Below are 16,343 nucleotides of genomic sequence, written 5' to 3'. Positions count from 1 at the left end.
TAAGGCAAACCTAGTTAATTTTTTTTGTTAAATCTGGTCACCCAGGGGTATTTTAGTCTTTTTACCCTGTTTACTTAGTATTATTAAAAAATAAAACAAAATAATATATATATATATATATATATATATATATATATATATATATATATATAACCATTACCACAACCCTTCACCGACATCATCACCACCCTCCACCAAACTAGCCCCTAAACATAAGCTGTTTTACACAATAGCCCCTGAAGACATGAAATGATAAGAATACCCTCATGTGCAAGGTACATGACCAGATTTAACCAAAAAAACTAACTGGGTTTGGCCTAAAGGACAAACCGTGCATGATTCTGAAACGTTAAGGACAAAACTTATCAATTTTAAAGGTAAAGGACAACGCCTGAAATTTGGGACAAACATAAAGGACAAAACTTGTAATTTACTCAATTTTAAATTTACACAATTTAAAAGACCAATATATCACAGATAATTATTGCTAATTATCAACAAATACATAAGTTAAGATTTATCATTTACACAACTTGAATTATAGATAATTAAAAGAGTTAATTGCCAAAATCATTCCTGAGGTTTGGGCACGTTTGCCATTTTCATCCAAAATGACACTTTTGTACCAAATTGCCCCCAATGTTTGTAACTTTTTGCCATTTTCATCCAAACCACTAACTTAGTTTATTTTTTCTTATAAGTTGAGGATATTTGGATGAAACTGACAAATATAAAACCACAGGGACGATTTTGGCAATTTACTCAAACTCTTTTAAACTCCTTTTATTTAATTAATTTTGTTACATATATAATAAAAAAGAATATACATGCAATTTTTATATGAAATAGCTTTGTCACATAACTTTGATAAATTTTCATCCAACCACTAACTAAGTTAATTTTTCTATTAAACCAAAGGATGTTTATAAACTAAGACAGAAATTAATTTCTAATTTTTTATATAGATCAGTTTTATAAAAATAAAATCTACTTAAATCTCTAAATTTTATAAAACTAAAATGCTGATGACCTTATTGAAAAAGGTCAAATAAAAAAAATCTTATCATATGTACCAAGTTTGTAATTCATCTTCTACTCTTTTAAATTCGCTCCTAAGGAAAAACAGAAGCCAGTACCCCTCCCCCCCCCCCCCCCAATCAAACAACGTATCGTTACCAAACCTTAAAATTACCCACCAAATTGTAATTATAATGCTATGAACCAAAAGTTTCTTTACTCAAGCCACTCAGAATAAGTATTAGTTAGTTACCCTCATAATCTTAATTAAATAAATATTTTATTTCTACCAACATATTTCTTAGGTGCTCAACACATTTAAAAATTATGTAATGTTTTATAATTTTTTCTATCTCTACAACTGATAAATACTAAAAGTTGTAATCGATTGTTATGTGTTGCACACCAATGACGTTTTCTCTTTATAAAACTGATTTATATAAAGAAACTGTAAATTAATTTTTGTCTTAATTTATAAAATTTAAAACATCCTTCACCTTAACAGAAAAACAAACTGAGTTAGTGATTTGGATGAAAATTTATAAAAATTATGTGACAAAACTATTAATTTTTTTTCTTCTAAAAACTCCATGTATATTCTTTTTTATTATATATGTAACAAAAATAATTAAATAAAAGAAATTAGAAAGGGTTTGAGTAAATTGCCAAAATCGTCCATGTGGTTTTATATTTGCCAGTTTCATCCAAATATCCTCAATTTAATAGAAAAAATAAACTAAGTTAGTGGTTTGGATGAAAATTGTAAAAAATTACAAACCTTGGGGGCAATTTGGTACAAAAGTGTCATTTTGGACGAAAATGTCAAACATGCCTAAACCTCAGGGACGATTTTGACAATTAACTCTAATTAAAAATGAAATTCTACACGTGAGGGATTTGCTATATTGCTAAATTTTAAACATTAGTTTGAGTGCAAATTTCATTAATGGTTTCACTCAGGTTTTTTATGTGTGCAAGGAATAGTAAAATTTGAACTCTTTATAAAACTTCCACAACATTTTTATACTCTGATGTTTAATGAATTTATTTCTTTGGTTTTTTCTTTCGATTGCTATACCAAGTATCGATACCATAACGAACTAAACTGATATCAATCGAAACCGAATTCACGTTGTATCATGCGAGGGATTTCATTAGTTATTACTTTACATACAAGGAAATATATAAAAAGTTAACCATAAAAATAAATTGTGTTAATTTATTGAACAGATAAATATTTAAAAAGAAAAACTTAAAGAATTAATATTATGTTTTTATTAAATAACAAAAGATAATGCAATATTTTTATATATTACGTATTTATATATTGCTGTGTATTAATAAACTGGATAATAATTACAATAACATTACTATATTAAAAATTAAAAAAGAGAGTAACACGTAATATAAATTGGAATGTTTTATTTATCAGAAGTTGGATATTTATCTCCAAACCTTGTAACTAAATTATGAAAATGTTCTAGTTTGGTAACTAAAGTTCTTTTGCCATTTCATTTTCCTCCATATTTAGTAATTGTTATTTACACAACAAGGTCGTCTCCTTTAGTCTAACGTTTATAGATGTTCATTCTAGTTGGCATCTATTGACGTCTGTTATACCGGTCCTAGAGGTGTTAAGGGAAATTAAAAGTTTCATGTGTTAAGGGGTTAACTAGGAGAGAGAGGGAATCAAACATTGAGAAATTTGTACACGCACACACAACATGCTATATATATATATATATATATATATATAGAGAGAGAGAGAGAGAGAGAGAGATATGTTATAGAGAAAACGCCCTAAAGTGCGAAAACGGTTAGAACGATTTTCAACCACAAGATCTTTGTGATTTGTGGCTGTGATTGATGCAAAAATGTTTTTTATAAATACTGGGAACCTTGGAACTACCAAGATGGGTAAATTGGATAATCCAAACAAGGGTGCACATGCTAATCGCATGCCATTTCCCCATCATATTTATACGGCCATAACTTTTTTACATATGATTTTTTTAAATTACATCATAAAATTCAAAGTTTTTTTATCTTTCCAGAGTATACTATTGATATACTTTTCGGAAAAATGAGTTGGGTTTTATACGGTGTTTTCAACTTTGTATTTTTATGGCATATTTCACTGAGTTTTTTATGGAGTTTTTATGAACTGTGTGTTTTTATGACGTTTCCAACTGTGTTTTCATGGTGTTTTTTATGAACTAGGTGTTTTTATGACGTTTTTATTTGGATACCGAGTTAATGTCATTTTTTTGTAATTTCAAAAGTATAGCAATAGTATACTTGTTGGAAAGATAATAAAACACTCGATTTTATGGTGTATTTTTTTTATTAATATAATCACGTATAAAAAGTTACTGAGTTTATAAAAGATGGTGGAATATGCATGTGACTTGCATGTCCATAATCTTTGGCATGTGAGTGGTATTTGCATGGGCATTTTGATAATATTACCCTTTGTGTAAATTAACACCAACGCCACAAGTCACCACCAAAATTATTCTCACCGTTTTCACACATTTAGGAGTTTTCTCTAGGATCCTGTCCATATATATATGTGTGTGTGTGTGTATTTTAATTAATTTAAGGGGCGTTAAATGGGAGTTAAACATTTCCTTGGTGTGAGATGAAGTAAAAGAGGGTAAAGTGAATGATGTGACGCCTACGTATAGTTAAGGGGCGTGAAAGTATATTCTAGTAGCTCAAGTAAACTACAAATTTTGTAATAACCTATTTTTCTTTTTTATACTGGTAATTAGTATATTATTATCAATGATTTTAATAATGTTATAACTCCAGAAACATCAATACAAAAATATATGTTATTGATCAATCTTGGGATCTGATTAAAGCACATTACAACCAACATAAAACCTCCCCAAAACCATTGTTACAATTTTCAAATTACAGTAGTGCCATGATTCAATATTATGATTTGGGTACCATCTACCATGGTCTTAAAAATAATGTGTTTTAGGCAGCTAATTTGGATGGTGACACCGTTGAATTTGAAGTCAAACATATGATGTCATTAGTGATTAACCATAGGTGCTTACTTGTTACTTATTTGGACTTTTGTTACATTGGCATCTCAATTCTGAATCCCTCATACTTTCTTTTTGTCAAATTTATAAAATACCATCCATTCATTTTATAATTTAGATGAATTAGTAAGTTTCCAAACATGAAAACGATGCAGATATCGTTAACAAACACAAGTAAACAAAGACAAGTCAAATGACCAGAGATTGTCGAATTAAGAATGACAACAAAAGCACTTGAGGAACAAGGTAGCAGGCCTTTGGACAAATGCAAAATGCTACTTTTGACTCCTAATCATAACAATTCGTGTTTGAAGTATATATTATTTTAGAAAATTACAATTGCAATAATTTAGTGTAGTTTTGTACTTCCTTCTTTGGTGAAAATGTGAACTTTTAAAAGGAAAAGAAGAAAGATGATGAAAATAAGAAAGGCTCTCACTTTGGTGAGCCCAAGCCCAAATATCGTGCCCAAACAAAAGATACGTGTTTCATTAAATAACCCGACATAAAAAGCAATATATTAAGTTTTTAGAAGCTATGCACGAGCCATGAGGTATAATCCTATGTAAATTTGAAGGAAAAAAAACATATAATTCGACTTTTATAAAGGCAGCTGATAAGGATATGTGTTAGATCGGACCGAACACCGCCTACCATCGTACCGATCAGTCACCAGTCCTAGGTCGGACCATAAGTCACGAAGGCCAGGACACACCGGACGAACCATACCGGAACGATCAGCCAAGAGGATCTTCCTTAACTAACTCGGGGTCCACAACCCTAACTGCCTGACAGTGACTGGTTCGGCCATAACTAACGTGTCACGTCAGCACACCCAAAAGGTATAAATACCCCACTTAGGCGTCCCGCAAAGGGCAATGGCTACTTTCTCTCTCTTAACTCTCCTTCTCTCTCACTGACTTACTCCATCTCTCCAAATACTTATTTTCACGCCCGAGCTTGGTCACAGAGAGGCCCCCCTTCCTGTGACGAGGCTAACGGTGTACTTTCCTCTTGTGATCTTTCAGGTCTTAGCAAGGATCTTCTGAGGCTCAATCCTGTCCAGCTCGAACCGACTGGTAAGTGAGTCTTCAGTGGCGCCATTCGTGGGACTCGAACCCACGACCGCGTGATTGGATCGTGATTGGTTATTTTTATACGTCTATTTTAGTAATTAGAGTGACATGTTTAGAACTAGAAATGATACATGTAAATTTTATTTTTAAGAACATTTTTCATAATTTGAAACTAAACAATCCAAGTTAAAAAAAAAAAAAAAAAAAAGGTTAATAGTTGTGATCTTTTGCTGACCCTTTACCACATCTATACATAGATATATGTATCATCACATTGATCTTGAACCATGAATCTGAATCCTAATCAAACTTATCGCCAAATTGATCTTGAAATTCCTTTTAGCATTTCATCAAGAAAGTCTTCTCTTTTCTCCTACAGATTGCTTAATCAGATAGAGGAAGTTTCAATAAATGAGTAGGTTCAGATTGAGTAGGTTCGGATAGTCGTATGGTTAACTGACTCAAATAAAAACAACATATATGATTTTCACAAACAAAAGAAACCCCTTGCTTTTCATTTGAAATACACATGGAAATTAGTCTACCACCGGTAACCCATAATGACCCGGGTTCCTTTAATTGAAAAGTTAAAAAGACGACCAACCTAGATTGAACTCAAGTTTTCAAAGTGGGCTGGGCTGGGCCGGGCCATTCTTCTATGCAAGAGAACCAATCACTCAAATTGGATTTTTTTTAACCGCAAGGAACGATATGCAAACCACGGTGATATCGGGTGCTGTGGTCAAGGTGACTACTCGACCGCCGCCAGCCTCTTGGCTCTCCCAGATGCGCGGAAACCCGACCTCCATCCACCCAAAGGCACGACAGTGGAATAATCGGTAAAACCTCGCCTCCCATCCAAGACGAACCGGCACCACCCGTATTCGCCTTTCACCTGGATGCCGCAGAAAATAATGGGGAGAGTGAGAGTCGAACCCAAGGGAACACTAAGTCTTTCCCCAACCACTCCACCACTACCAGTGGCGGACCCAGGAATTTTTCCATGGGGGTGCGGAAGATTTTTAAAAATTTTAGGCCCTTAGGTACATAAGTAAAAAAATCGGTTGTATCGGGTCGGGTGGGGTCATGTAAGTCAAAAGAACATCAAACTAAATTTATATATTTCGCAAACACGTCAAACTTTGTACAAACATAATTAAAACGTCGCGCTACGGGTTTTCATTTTTTGAAATCTATCCAAAACATCATCTAAAGCTACTTTCTTAAGCAAGTCTTTCTCTATATAACATACACAACTATCACTTAAATTCTCATCCCCAATCCGATTACGCAAGTCGGTCTTCACATTCTTCATTGCCGAAAAACATCTTTCAACGGTTGCGGTTGCGACGGGTAATACGAGAACAAGCTTCAATAACCGATATACCAATGTAAAAGTCACGTGAATATTTGTTGAAACCATTAACCTTACCAGACTTGACAAACCATCCAAGTTGGCGAATTGTTTATCTTTTTTCACAAAATTAAAGTAGTTTTCGAGTTGAACCGGAAGCCTTCGTTTTTCCTCTTCATTGAAATCATAAGGATACTTCTCGGCTAGCTTTAGTATATTTGGAATGTCAAATGCACTAAAATTATCACAAGGACTCAAACAACTCATACAAACAAGTAGTTCAGATGTTACCTCATTAAAACGGTTCCCAAATTCTTGTATTTGCAAATCAAGAACCGCATTGAAGCAATCATACTCGTAATAATGCCGATTTGTGATGTTCGTCTTTCTTCTTGGCCACCTTGGGTTAACGTATTCATCATCCAATTTTTTCACCTCAAGTTCATACATGTCACAAAATGAGTTAACCTTCTCCAAGAACTCATTAAAACCTTCCAACCTAAACTTTTCAAGTTGGTTTTTGGTGGAAGAAACCAATTTAACCGCATTCATCAAATCTTGCTCCTTTCTTTGAAGACATTGGGACAACGTATGTGTGATGTTTAGAATATGCTCCATCAAGTGTATGTAAAATACAAAGTCGTATTTTTTCATATCCTCTAGAAGTCCGTCCGCTTGTCTACTACAAGGAAGAGTTTGACCCGTTTCTACTAACCATCCAAGAACTTCCATAATGTTTGGATATAAAGAAATTAAACGGGAAAGTGTCTTGTAATGGGAATTCCAACGTGTATCCCCGGGCCTTGAAAGCGTCATTTCTTGGTTCAACCCACTTCCGGTACAAAGTACATCTTCCATTTTTTCCAATTGCCTTCTTTGGTTTTCACGAAGCATATCTTGCCGTTTAGAAGATGCACAAACGGCATTTGTTAAACATGTTATCGTTTCAAAAACTCTCCAAATTGGTGTGTGTTTGTGAGCCACCGCCACAACAACTAGTTGAAGTTGGTGTGCAAAGCAATGAATATAAAAAGCCGAAACATTTTCCTTTAAGATTAGAGCCCTTAGGCCGTTAAACTCGCCCGACATGTTACTTGCCCCGTCATAGCCTTGGCCTCTAATCCTTTTCAAACTTAACCCATAACGTGCCAATATATCATCAATAGCCGTTTTAAGTGTTATTGCGCTTGTCTCTTTGACATGAACAAGCCCAATAAAACGTTCCTTAACAATCCCAACTTTATCAACAAAACGAATAACAACTGCCATTTGTTCCTTTTTTGATACATCACATGATTCATCTACTAATAAAGAAAAAACATCATCACCAAGTTCTTCTAAAATTTGTTTAATTACCTCTTGAGCATAACAATGTTTGATGTCCGCTTGAATTTTAGGACTTGTCATTTGGTTATTCGCGGGTGCATTCTCTAAGATAACTTTAGCAAGCTCTTCATTCATTTCACCCATGAGTTCTAAAAGCTCTAAGAAATTGCCTTTATTTAATGAATCTTTTGATTCATCATGTCCACAAAACGCCAATCCGCCATTCAACAACCTTTTCCCAAGCAAAGTAGAAGCACTAAGTCTAAGTCGATATTCACGTTTCTCCTTATGGGTCCTATTGTCCCATTGTGTGTGTACCGCTTGATTTTCGTTAACTAAATCGACACTCTTTTGGAAACATTTGTTGTGTAGACTATTAACTAAACCAACATGTTTTTTAAGTGACGCATGTACCTTTTCCAATTGTTATACCCACCGCTCACAAATGTGTCTCTACCGTCTCCGAAGTGGCTCCTAAACAAATAACAACATAAGCAAAACACACGATCCGATTTTGAGCTATACTCTAACCATCCCTTATACTCATGTTTGTCATACCATTCTTCCTTAAATTTTCTTAACTCGTCACCTTGAAACGTTGTTTGTGGGAATTCGATACCTCTTGGTTGATACGGTCCTCTTAGTATATATGCCCTTCTAATCTCATCCCGTTGATTCACGTTATATGACTCTATCGGCTTGCGATCATACGGATCCGAAGGAAGAGTATCCAAATCAATTAGTTCGGAAGATGTATCGACTTTCTTTTTCTTGAGAAATCGCGCCATAACGTCTCTACTCATGGTTCCTATCACAATCATATTGATCCATCATCCATGACCATAAATTCATCGTTCCAAAAATCATCTAAATATGAAATATCACCCCTAAAAATCATCTAAATATGAAATATCACCCCTAAAAATCATCTAAATAACATAATCATCAAGCCCTAGATTGTTTAATCACCCCTAAAAATCATCTAAATAAAATAATCATCAAAATAATCATCTAAGGCAGTAAATTATCACGTAAAATCATCATAAAAATCATCTATGGAAGTAAATAATCAAGTAAAATCATAAAAAAAAAAACAAAAAAGTGAAAAACTAACCCTTGATTCCGGTCGCTGCTGTGTTGCTGCTGCCTGGCCGGATTCCGGTCAGCTTCTGGCCGGAATTTTGACTGTCGCTGGCTGTTGTTGCTGCTGGCTTGCTTCCTGAAGAAGTCGCTGGGCACAGATGTCGTAGAGGTAGAACAGAATCAGAAGGCGGGAGGATATTGAAGGGGTTTTTGGGCTAATTGTTGGGTATTGGGTAATTAGTAATGGGCTTTCTCTTTTTTGTTGGGTATTGGTATTGGATATGGACTAATGGACTAATGGGTTAAGCTTTGGTTTGGGTTTATGTAGTATAATGTATTAATATAGGTAGTTTTTTTATAAAAAAATCAGACTTTACTAAAAAAAATTATAATATAAATCCATAATATTTTTTACCCAAGGGGTGCGGATGAAAAATTCCAAGGGGTGCGACGGAAAAATTCCAAGGGATGCGGACGAAAAATTCCACGGGGTGCGGACGGGATTTTCTTCGGAAAATTACATAAAAAATTTTTTTTCTCGGGGGTGCGCCCGCCCACCTTGGCATGGTGGTGGGTCCGCCCCTGACCACTACCTCATTGACGTTTTCAGTTTTTATTTAACTTCCCTCTGTAATTATACTATTTTTTTGCGGGACACTAAGCCGAATATTTCTCTCGTAACAACGCACTTATTTTCTAATTAACCTAAAAGAGCCCAAACAACCGTGATCGGTTTTTTTTTATACGTATTTATTTCGATAAAATATATTATTTTGATATGGTTTTATTAATGTATATGCTTAGGGTGGAAACGGAGTTAAATTTATCTAACTAACTAATAAAAAAGGCTATGATATGTTGATGATTAATGATCGAACCTCTGGCCATTTTTATGTATTATTGTTACGAACCTAATTAAAGTTAAATAATTTTAGATTGATGTAAAAAAGAGAACTAAGATTTATATTCTTGTCGAAAAATGCATTACATGAAAGTGCTTAAAAATTATTTAAATATTACTCGTATTATAATTTATTTGGTTTATGCCTTATGGGCTTCAACTCTTAAACGTAATAGGCTTTATGATTAGTTAATTACTGAGTAAAGTATTGACCTACAACAAATTCTCAGTGGGCTTTTCAATGGGCCGAAAGGTTAAAAAGAGGGGCTGGACGGCAACTTTTGGGCAGTGAGACCCATGAATTATTTGTTGGGGGTGCGGATGAGACGTTAAACTATATTTTCAAAGGGTACGGTCGGATGTTTTGCCTAAAATATACACTAAATTTTTTTTCAAAGGTGTGGCCGTCCACCCACGACTATGGGTAGGTCCGCCACTTGGAGGTTTGAACGAAAGTTTTGGAGGGTTATTGCAAGTTATTCAATTGTGAATTCCAAATAGGTTAATTATTCTTAAGTTAGTTGGCCAATCAATACAGGTTATGTCTGTGTAATAATTCAAAGGCTTATATCACACACCCTGTTAACAATTTGTGATCCCACTTAGTTGAAAGATAATTTAACATGTTGGTGTATGTATGTGTTGTATCCTAAGCTTAGGGGATTTTTCAAAAAAAAAAAGAAGTTAATATTACACTTTTAGACCAAAGTTATTTAAATTTTTACTTTTAGCCCAAAAGTTTTCATCTTTTCAATTTAACCTCACAACATTTTATTTTCAACTTTGGTCCTTTACACTTTTCATATTTGGCAAATTTTTTGTTTTACGTTTTGTTCTAGATTTTGCGAGTTAACATGGTGCAACGTTCGTGTGTGGTTCAACGTTTTTACGTTTCGCTTTACGCTTCGTTCTAAATTTTGCGAGTAAACACGGCGCAACATGCTTGTGTGGTTTAGTGTTTTTACGTCGTCTATTTTTTCCCACCTGATAGGTTCGCCGCAACACGCAGATCCTAAATGGAATTAGTTATTATTAAATATTGTAAGTTTCGTTCGAATTTATTCGCATTAACACACCACAACTTTAATGTTGGTGGTTGCTGGCGGTGGTGTGGCATTTTGTTATTTGTTATGGTTTTACGCCCCCGCCGCAACGCGGGGTGCCTTAATACTAGTTATGTTTAATTATTATAATGTGTGTAATCATATGCATGTGATTTGTATTCGTTTTGGGTGTGACCGATTCTGCGATGATTCAACAAACCCTTTATAGTACGTCAACCAATCGTGCCAAGTACACCCGAGTTAGTTTAGTTAAGGACACGACACAACATGATGGTTTGTATGAATCTATATGGATTGTGCTAATAGGATATTGATAGGATCAGGATAAGCTATTTTTATGTAGTCGATTTAAGATTATTCTCACCTATTAAGTCTTGCAACTTAGTAACCAAACCAGAAGTGATTGCTTGTTCTCGTCTTTATAACCTTAAAGTTCATTCATGTCTTGGTGTGTTTCTTGCTTCTCAGTTTCATTGCAAACTAGTTTAGTTTTAGTTTAATTTTATCTTCAATCAAACTTTTGCAAAAAAAAATTATAACAATAACAACATGTTCCTCATGAATATGATACCTTTTTTCTAAAAACCTTATTTCTTATTCAGTCTAACCTTGTGTGTGAAGACACATCCACTTAAACGTCCTCATCTCTGCAACCAATTGGGTTGTATTGCCAAAGCCCAATACGTGGCAAAGCAAACAATAACAATAATAAGCAAGTTATTAAAAAAAGGGATTTATATGAAACATGGAGGATTTTTTTTTGAAGAATGCTACTCCTAGAGATTGAACCTAAAACATTTGGTCTCATAGACTATTTTATATGGTTTTGTTTTCCTCTATAAGTTTATATATAAACTATATATTTTTTTTAACAATTATGCAGTCTTGTACGATTACCCACCCTGGCTATAGGTTAGGCCACCTTGAGTGTTTCTCATAAAATATCGATTGTTATTGTGTGCTCAATCTAGTTCAGTCCAACAGACACATCAAACCGTTATCAACCTCATCTTTATCATAATTACTTAACCGACACCCACCTCAAGATTAACACTATTCTACGTGTACATTAATGCAACCACTTCATTTCTCAGGTCATATACAAACCAAATAATCTCAACTAACTCGAGCTCAATTTCCAATTTCTTGAGTATTCGTTATGGGTCCGATTGTGACTCAAATAGCAACGGGTCTTAGTATGTTGGCCGAAGCGGTGTGTAGTAGCTGTGGTGGTCCGGTACAACTATATGCCATCCTCTCCTAGTTCAGATCTCCGTTCGTCCTCCAAACCAATTCTACTAAACTGGGATGTAATAAATTATGTGTTACACATGGTGTTTGGTAATTAAACAAGTCCATTAGAAAGTCTCTTTTAAAAATACACACGTGCTACTCACTCTTTTTTCAATACTCCAATTTTGAATTAAATTGGTTGTTCTATTTACTTTTTACTGTTTTCTTTTTCCTTTTTTTTATTTTTTCATTTTAACTCTTGACTATTATTCGGTTGTTTCTATTCTACTAATATATTGTCTATTTTAAATAATAATCAAATTAAATAGCGTAACATTACCTATTTTACTAAGGCTATAGGGTGTTGGGATCATGGTTGGGACATGATTTGCCACCTAGGAACATGAATGGAAGGCTACACCACCCCCTTGATTGATCCACCATGGTTTGCATGGATTAAACCATGGCAACCATAGTCCTCCTTTCCATTTTTCAACAAATCATTTCCTTTTTGTTTAGACAAAGATAATAAATAAAGGGCTAATGGTTTGGGTCATGACCATACCCTTAGGGTAGTGATTTTGGATAGTGGATTAAAGATGAGTTACATGGCACTAACATGGAGGGTCATGATGGTCATGAGGGTCATGACCACACCCTATAGCCTAATCATATTCGATATTTAGTTCTCTATTTTAGTAAGATGTTCGATGATATTTGATTTATTCACATTTAATTTTTAGCGTGCCTGAACACATATATGTATAGAAAGCAAGTGTATCGATATTGTATTTTTATTATGAATTCCAAATGATGGTAGACCTGTAATAATGTTTTTTTTCTTTTAAATTGCACTTAGTTTCATCCTTTTGTTACGTGACCCGACCTAAAGCAGAATGAATCCTTTAAGTATTTAGCATAGACAATCGACCTCTAAAAATTTAGCATAGACAATCAACCTCTAGAAATTTTCGCCTCCAACAGAATATGAAATAGAATTTAAATTTCCAATGAAATATGCTACTAGGAAAAGTCTATCAATGTCTCAAAAGATCAAAGGTAGACAAAAGATCAAACTAGCATTTTTTTTAAATGCTAGCAAGCTTTGCACCGTTTTGTGGAGTGGAAATCACAAGCATGGTGTTGTGTCCAACAAGAAAGGTATTCCCGTTTGCTCATACATGTACTGAGTTGATGATAGATCGATTTCATCCTCAAAACGATCTACAATTTTCTCAACACAAAGATAGCCAAATGAAGATACCTTTTAGCCACGCATAACGCAATGATTGTGATTTCACTCTCACAAAGGATGTAAATCTCACTTACATTCTAGAAATCCGGAGATGGGGCTCAGAGAAGAGAAGGTGAAGGTGACCAATAATTTTTTCTTTTGTAATTCTAACAATTTCGATCTTTTAGCAGCCTTTACTCTTTTGAGGTATCAATTCAGGGATGGGAGGATTTCCTCCAATTTGAGTAACGAGTGTGATATCTAAACTGTTTTTCATTCTTCATTTGTTTTAGGAAAAACAATGAATATTTATAGGGATACCTCACCATACAACACAACGCTAATATCTTTTGAATTAATATCTCTAGATATCAATCATTTAATTGCACATACTCTTTCGTATATGTTGGCTAGGGGCGGATGTACCATATAAGAAGGGGTAGCCTCCACTACCCCTTGGCGATCCGGCGGTAGTGTAAATTTTGGAAAAATTTCACATTTTTTAACGTTTTTTCGATTTCGTTACCCCTTTCTTTTAAGACGTTACCCCTATGAAAGTTTTCTAGATCCGCCACTGATGTTGGCCTTGTTTGATTGTAATTTCTAACATAACTGAAATAATAATCATTTACAACCTCAAAAATTGACTTTTTCTTTCCGAATTCTAAACCATGAAAAGCTATGACTTTTGTGACATAGAGATAAATTAAGGTAAGGTTCATGAACCAACACCAATATTAATGTTTAAGGTTTGGTTCATGAACAAACAAAGACATAGAGATAAATTAAGGCAAGGTTCATGAACCAACACGAATATTAATGTTTTAAGGTTTGGTTCATGAACAAATTAAAGTAATGCAACCATTTTATAATATTTAGACACTTAGGTACCATTTCTAATGTCATATGGCTAGTCATTTGTATTAATGGGCCTTGCAAGTAAGATCCACAATACATTCAATTCAAAATCCCAATATGATATATTGAGATCATCATATTCAAGGTAATTTCATTTGTTTGAATCATAGTAGACCTGTTCTAAGTCTACAACTCCAATAAATTATTTGCTAAAACACAACACCTTGAGGTGGCGTTTCCCTTTGAAACTTAAACTCATTTCATTTGCACAACTAAGGTACAGATTTAACTATCTTCTGTTGATTCATTATCCTAAACCAGTCTTAATACAATTTTGTGTTAAGATAAAGGTACCTAAATTCTTATTCCAATGTACCTCCAATATTTCTTCCATTTTTGAATTAAACCTATAATATTCATTTCTTCTTTCACTTGGACATCCTATCTTTTGAATATCCAGATTCACTTCATTGAAACTTTCAGTCAATTCGTTTGGTCACCGTAATCATTGAATTCTTTCAATCATTACAACACCTTGCGGTGTCTGTGTAAATTTGTAGCTTGAGCTAATTAATATCCCTAATCATATCAATTCATACGTACTTTGTTTGACTCATCATTCAAGTAGTCTTGATACAATTATGTATTAAGACAATGATACACTAAATTCTACTGTATTTTCGATGTATCTCTGCCATTTAAATAAATGTCACTGACTTTTGTTGTGATAGTTGACAAATCATTTTTTCATACTTCTCTCCTCATTTGATATTGTTACTCTACCTCAATTGACGATCAAAATAGTTCTCTTTTAACATTTGAATCCTATTGTTTGTAAAAAGTCATTGCATTTCGAATTATATGCCTATCAAGTCTCTCTATTAATTTGTGAAACTTAATTGTGTCACGTTCGGTTAACATCAATTCCTGAAACTAATCGAAACATTTAAGTTTCTCATTTTCTTCTATGTCCTTAGAAAAATATCACTAAGGATTCATCTGCTCAGCACTTTTTAAGATTTCATACATACATTATTTTTGTCATTTCCTCTGGCAGTTGTAGCTGATAAGCTACGGGTCCTATTCTTCTAATAAATGGTCCCACATACCTGGAACTTGACTTCCCTCTTTTAACGAATCTGACTACCCCTTTTCCATAGAGAAACTTTTAACAATACCTTATCTCCCACTTGAAAGGTTTTCATCTGTTATCTACATAACTCTTTTGATAATCTCGTATTGCTTTAACTTGAATTATCTTGTATATTGTTTCTTGCACTATCTCGAGTCCAGATAAGTTGTTTTTCTCCAAATTTCTGCCCAACCGATAGGGGTTCAGAATTTCTGTCCACGAAATGCTCCCAAAGACGCTTTGACACTGTTTTTACTAACTACAAGACTTGATATAACTCCAAGGGAATATAGTAGCTCGAATCTCGAGGACAAGATTTAAAACAAGGTGGGCAGGATATAACAACCCTCCTTAAAATATTTTAGACACCCCTAAATGTTCTAAAATACACCCCGTATACGGAAACTGGCCCCGAAATACCTTTAATTTATTAAATAACAAATAAAAACAAAAATAATAGTCTGTCGCGTGGCGCGACAGACTCCTCTTCATTTGTTGCAGGGCGCGATCGAGCAATAAGTGGCGAAACCAGGTGATGACACGTGGCATGACAGAAGAGGAGCCCCAGGTATGTTTTTATTGCTAAATGATCATAAAAACTCATTTGGGGGGTGAAGGAGGTGAAAACAAGTGAAAAAACCAAAAATTTTCTAAGGCATGGAGACTAAAAATTTAAGCAAACTTCTGGAAAATTGGTTCATAGGCGTGTCGCGGACGGATCCACAGTCGTGTACGCGTGTCGCCTAGCATTCCGGTCAAAAGTCAATGTTTTTTTTTAAAATTAACTTAGCGTGTCGCGGGGGGACCCTCTTGTTCTTCCGCGTATCGCGGCCCAAACCACAACAATAAAACCCTTTCGGGCTCTCAGCAAATTGCTCTCCACTTCCTTCCCTCTTCTCCGCTGTACCCACCGTCCTCTACCAACCCTCTTCACCCACCACCGCCGGCTACCATCTCCGATTATTCATCGGAAAACACCGAGCATCACCACCACCGTTAAAACCGA

General features: G+C 34.5%; 1 protein-coding gene across 1 annotated transcript; it reads right to left on the bottom strand.

Moving 5' to 3' along the window:
- Positions 1-5,536: 5,536 nt before the first annotated feature.
- On the bottom strand, positions 5,537-8,635 carry LOC110892977 (zinc finger MYM-type protein 1-like). The gene is made up of 4 exons (XM_035981281.1): positions 8,391-8,635; positions 8,247-8,306; positions 6,585-8,127; positions 5,537-5,608 (listed from the first exon to the last, which is right to left on the bottom strand). Exons 1-4 carry the CDS (start codon positions 8,633-8,635, stop codon positions 5,537-5,539), a joined length of 1,920 nt encoding a protein of 639 aa, XP_035837174.1.
- Positions 8,636-16,343: the final 7,708 nt, after the last annotated feature.

Source organism: Helianthus annuus, chromosome 12 (genome assembly GCF_002127325.2).
Source record: "Helianthus annuus cultivar XRQ/B chromosome 12, HanXRQr2.0-SUNRISE, whole genome shotgun sequence".
Lineage (NCBI taxonomy): Eukaryota > Viridiplantae > Streptophyta > Magnoliopsida > Asterales > Asteraceae > Helianthus > Helianthus annuus.
Note: the sequence above shows the minus strand (reverse complement) of the source record. Positions and strands in the feature narration are given on the sequence as shown.

Coding starts and splice junctions, on each gene's coding strand:
- LOC110892977 (XM_035981281.1), bottom strand. CDS start 8,635: ATGAGTAGAGACGTTATGGCGCGATTTCTCAAGAAAAAGAAAGTCGAT. Junction 8,128..8,246: donor GGGTATAACAATTGGAAAAG/GTACATGCGTCA, acceptor ATGGGACAATAG/GACCCATAAGGAGAAACGTG. Junction 5,609..6,584: donor TGGATGGTTTGTCAAGTCTG/GTAAGGTTAATG, acceptor TATTTGAGTCAG/TTAACCATACGACTATCCGA.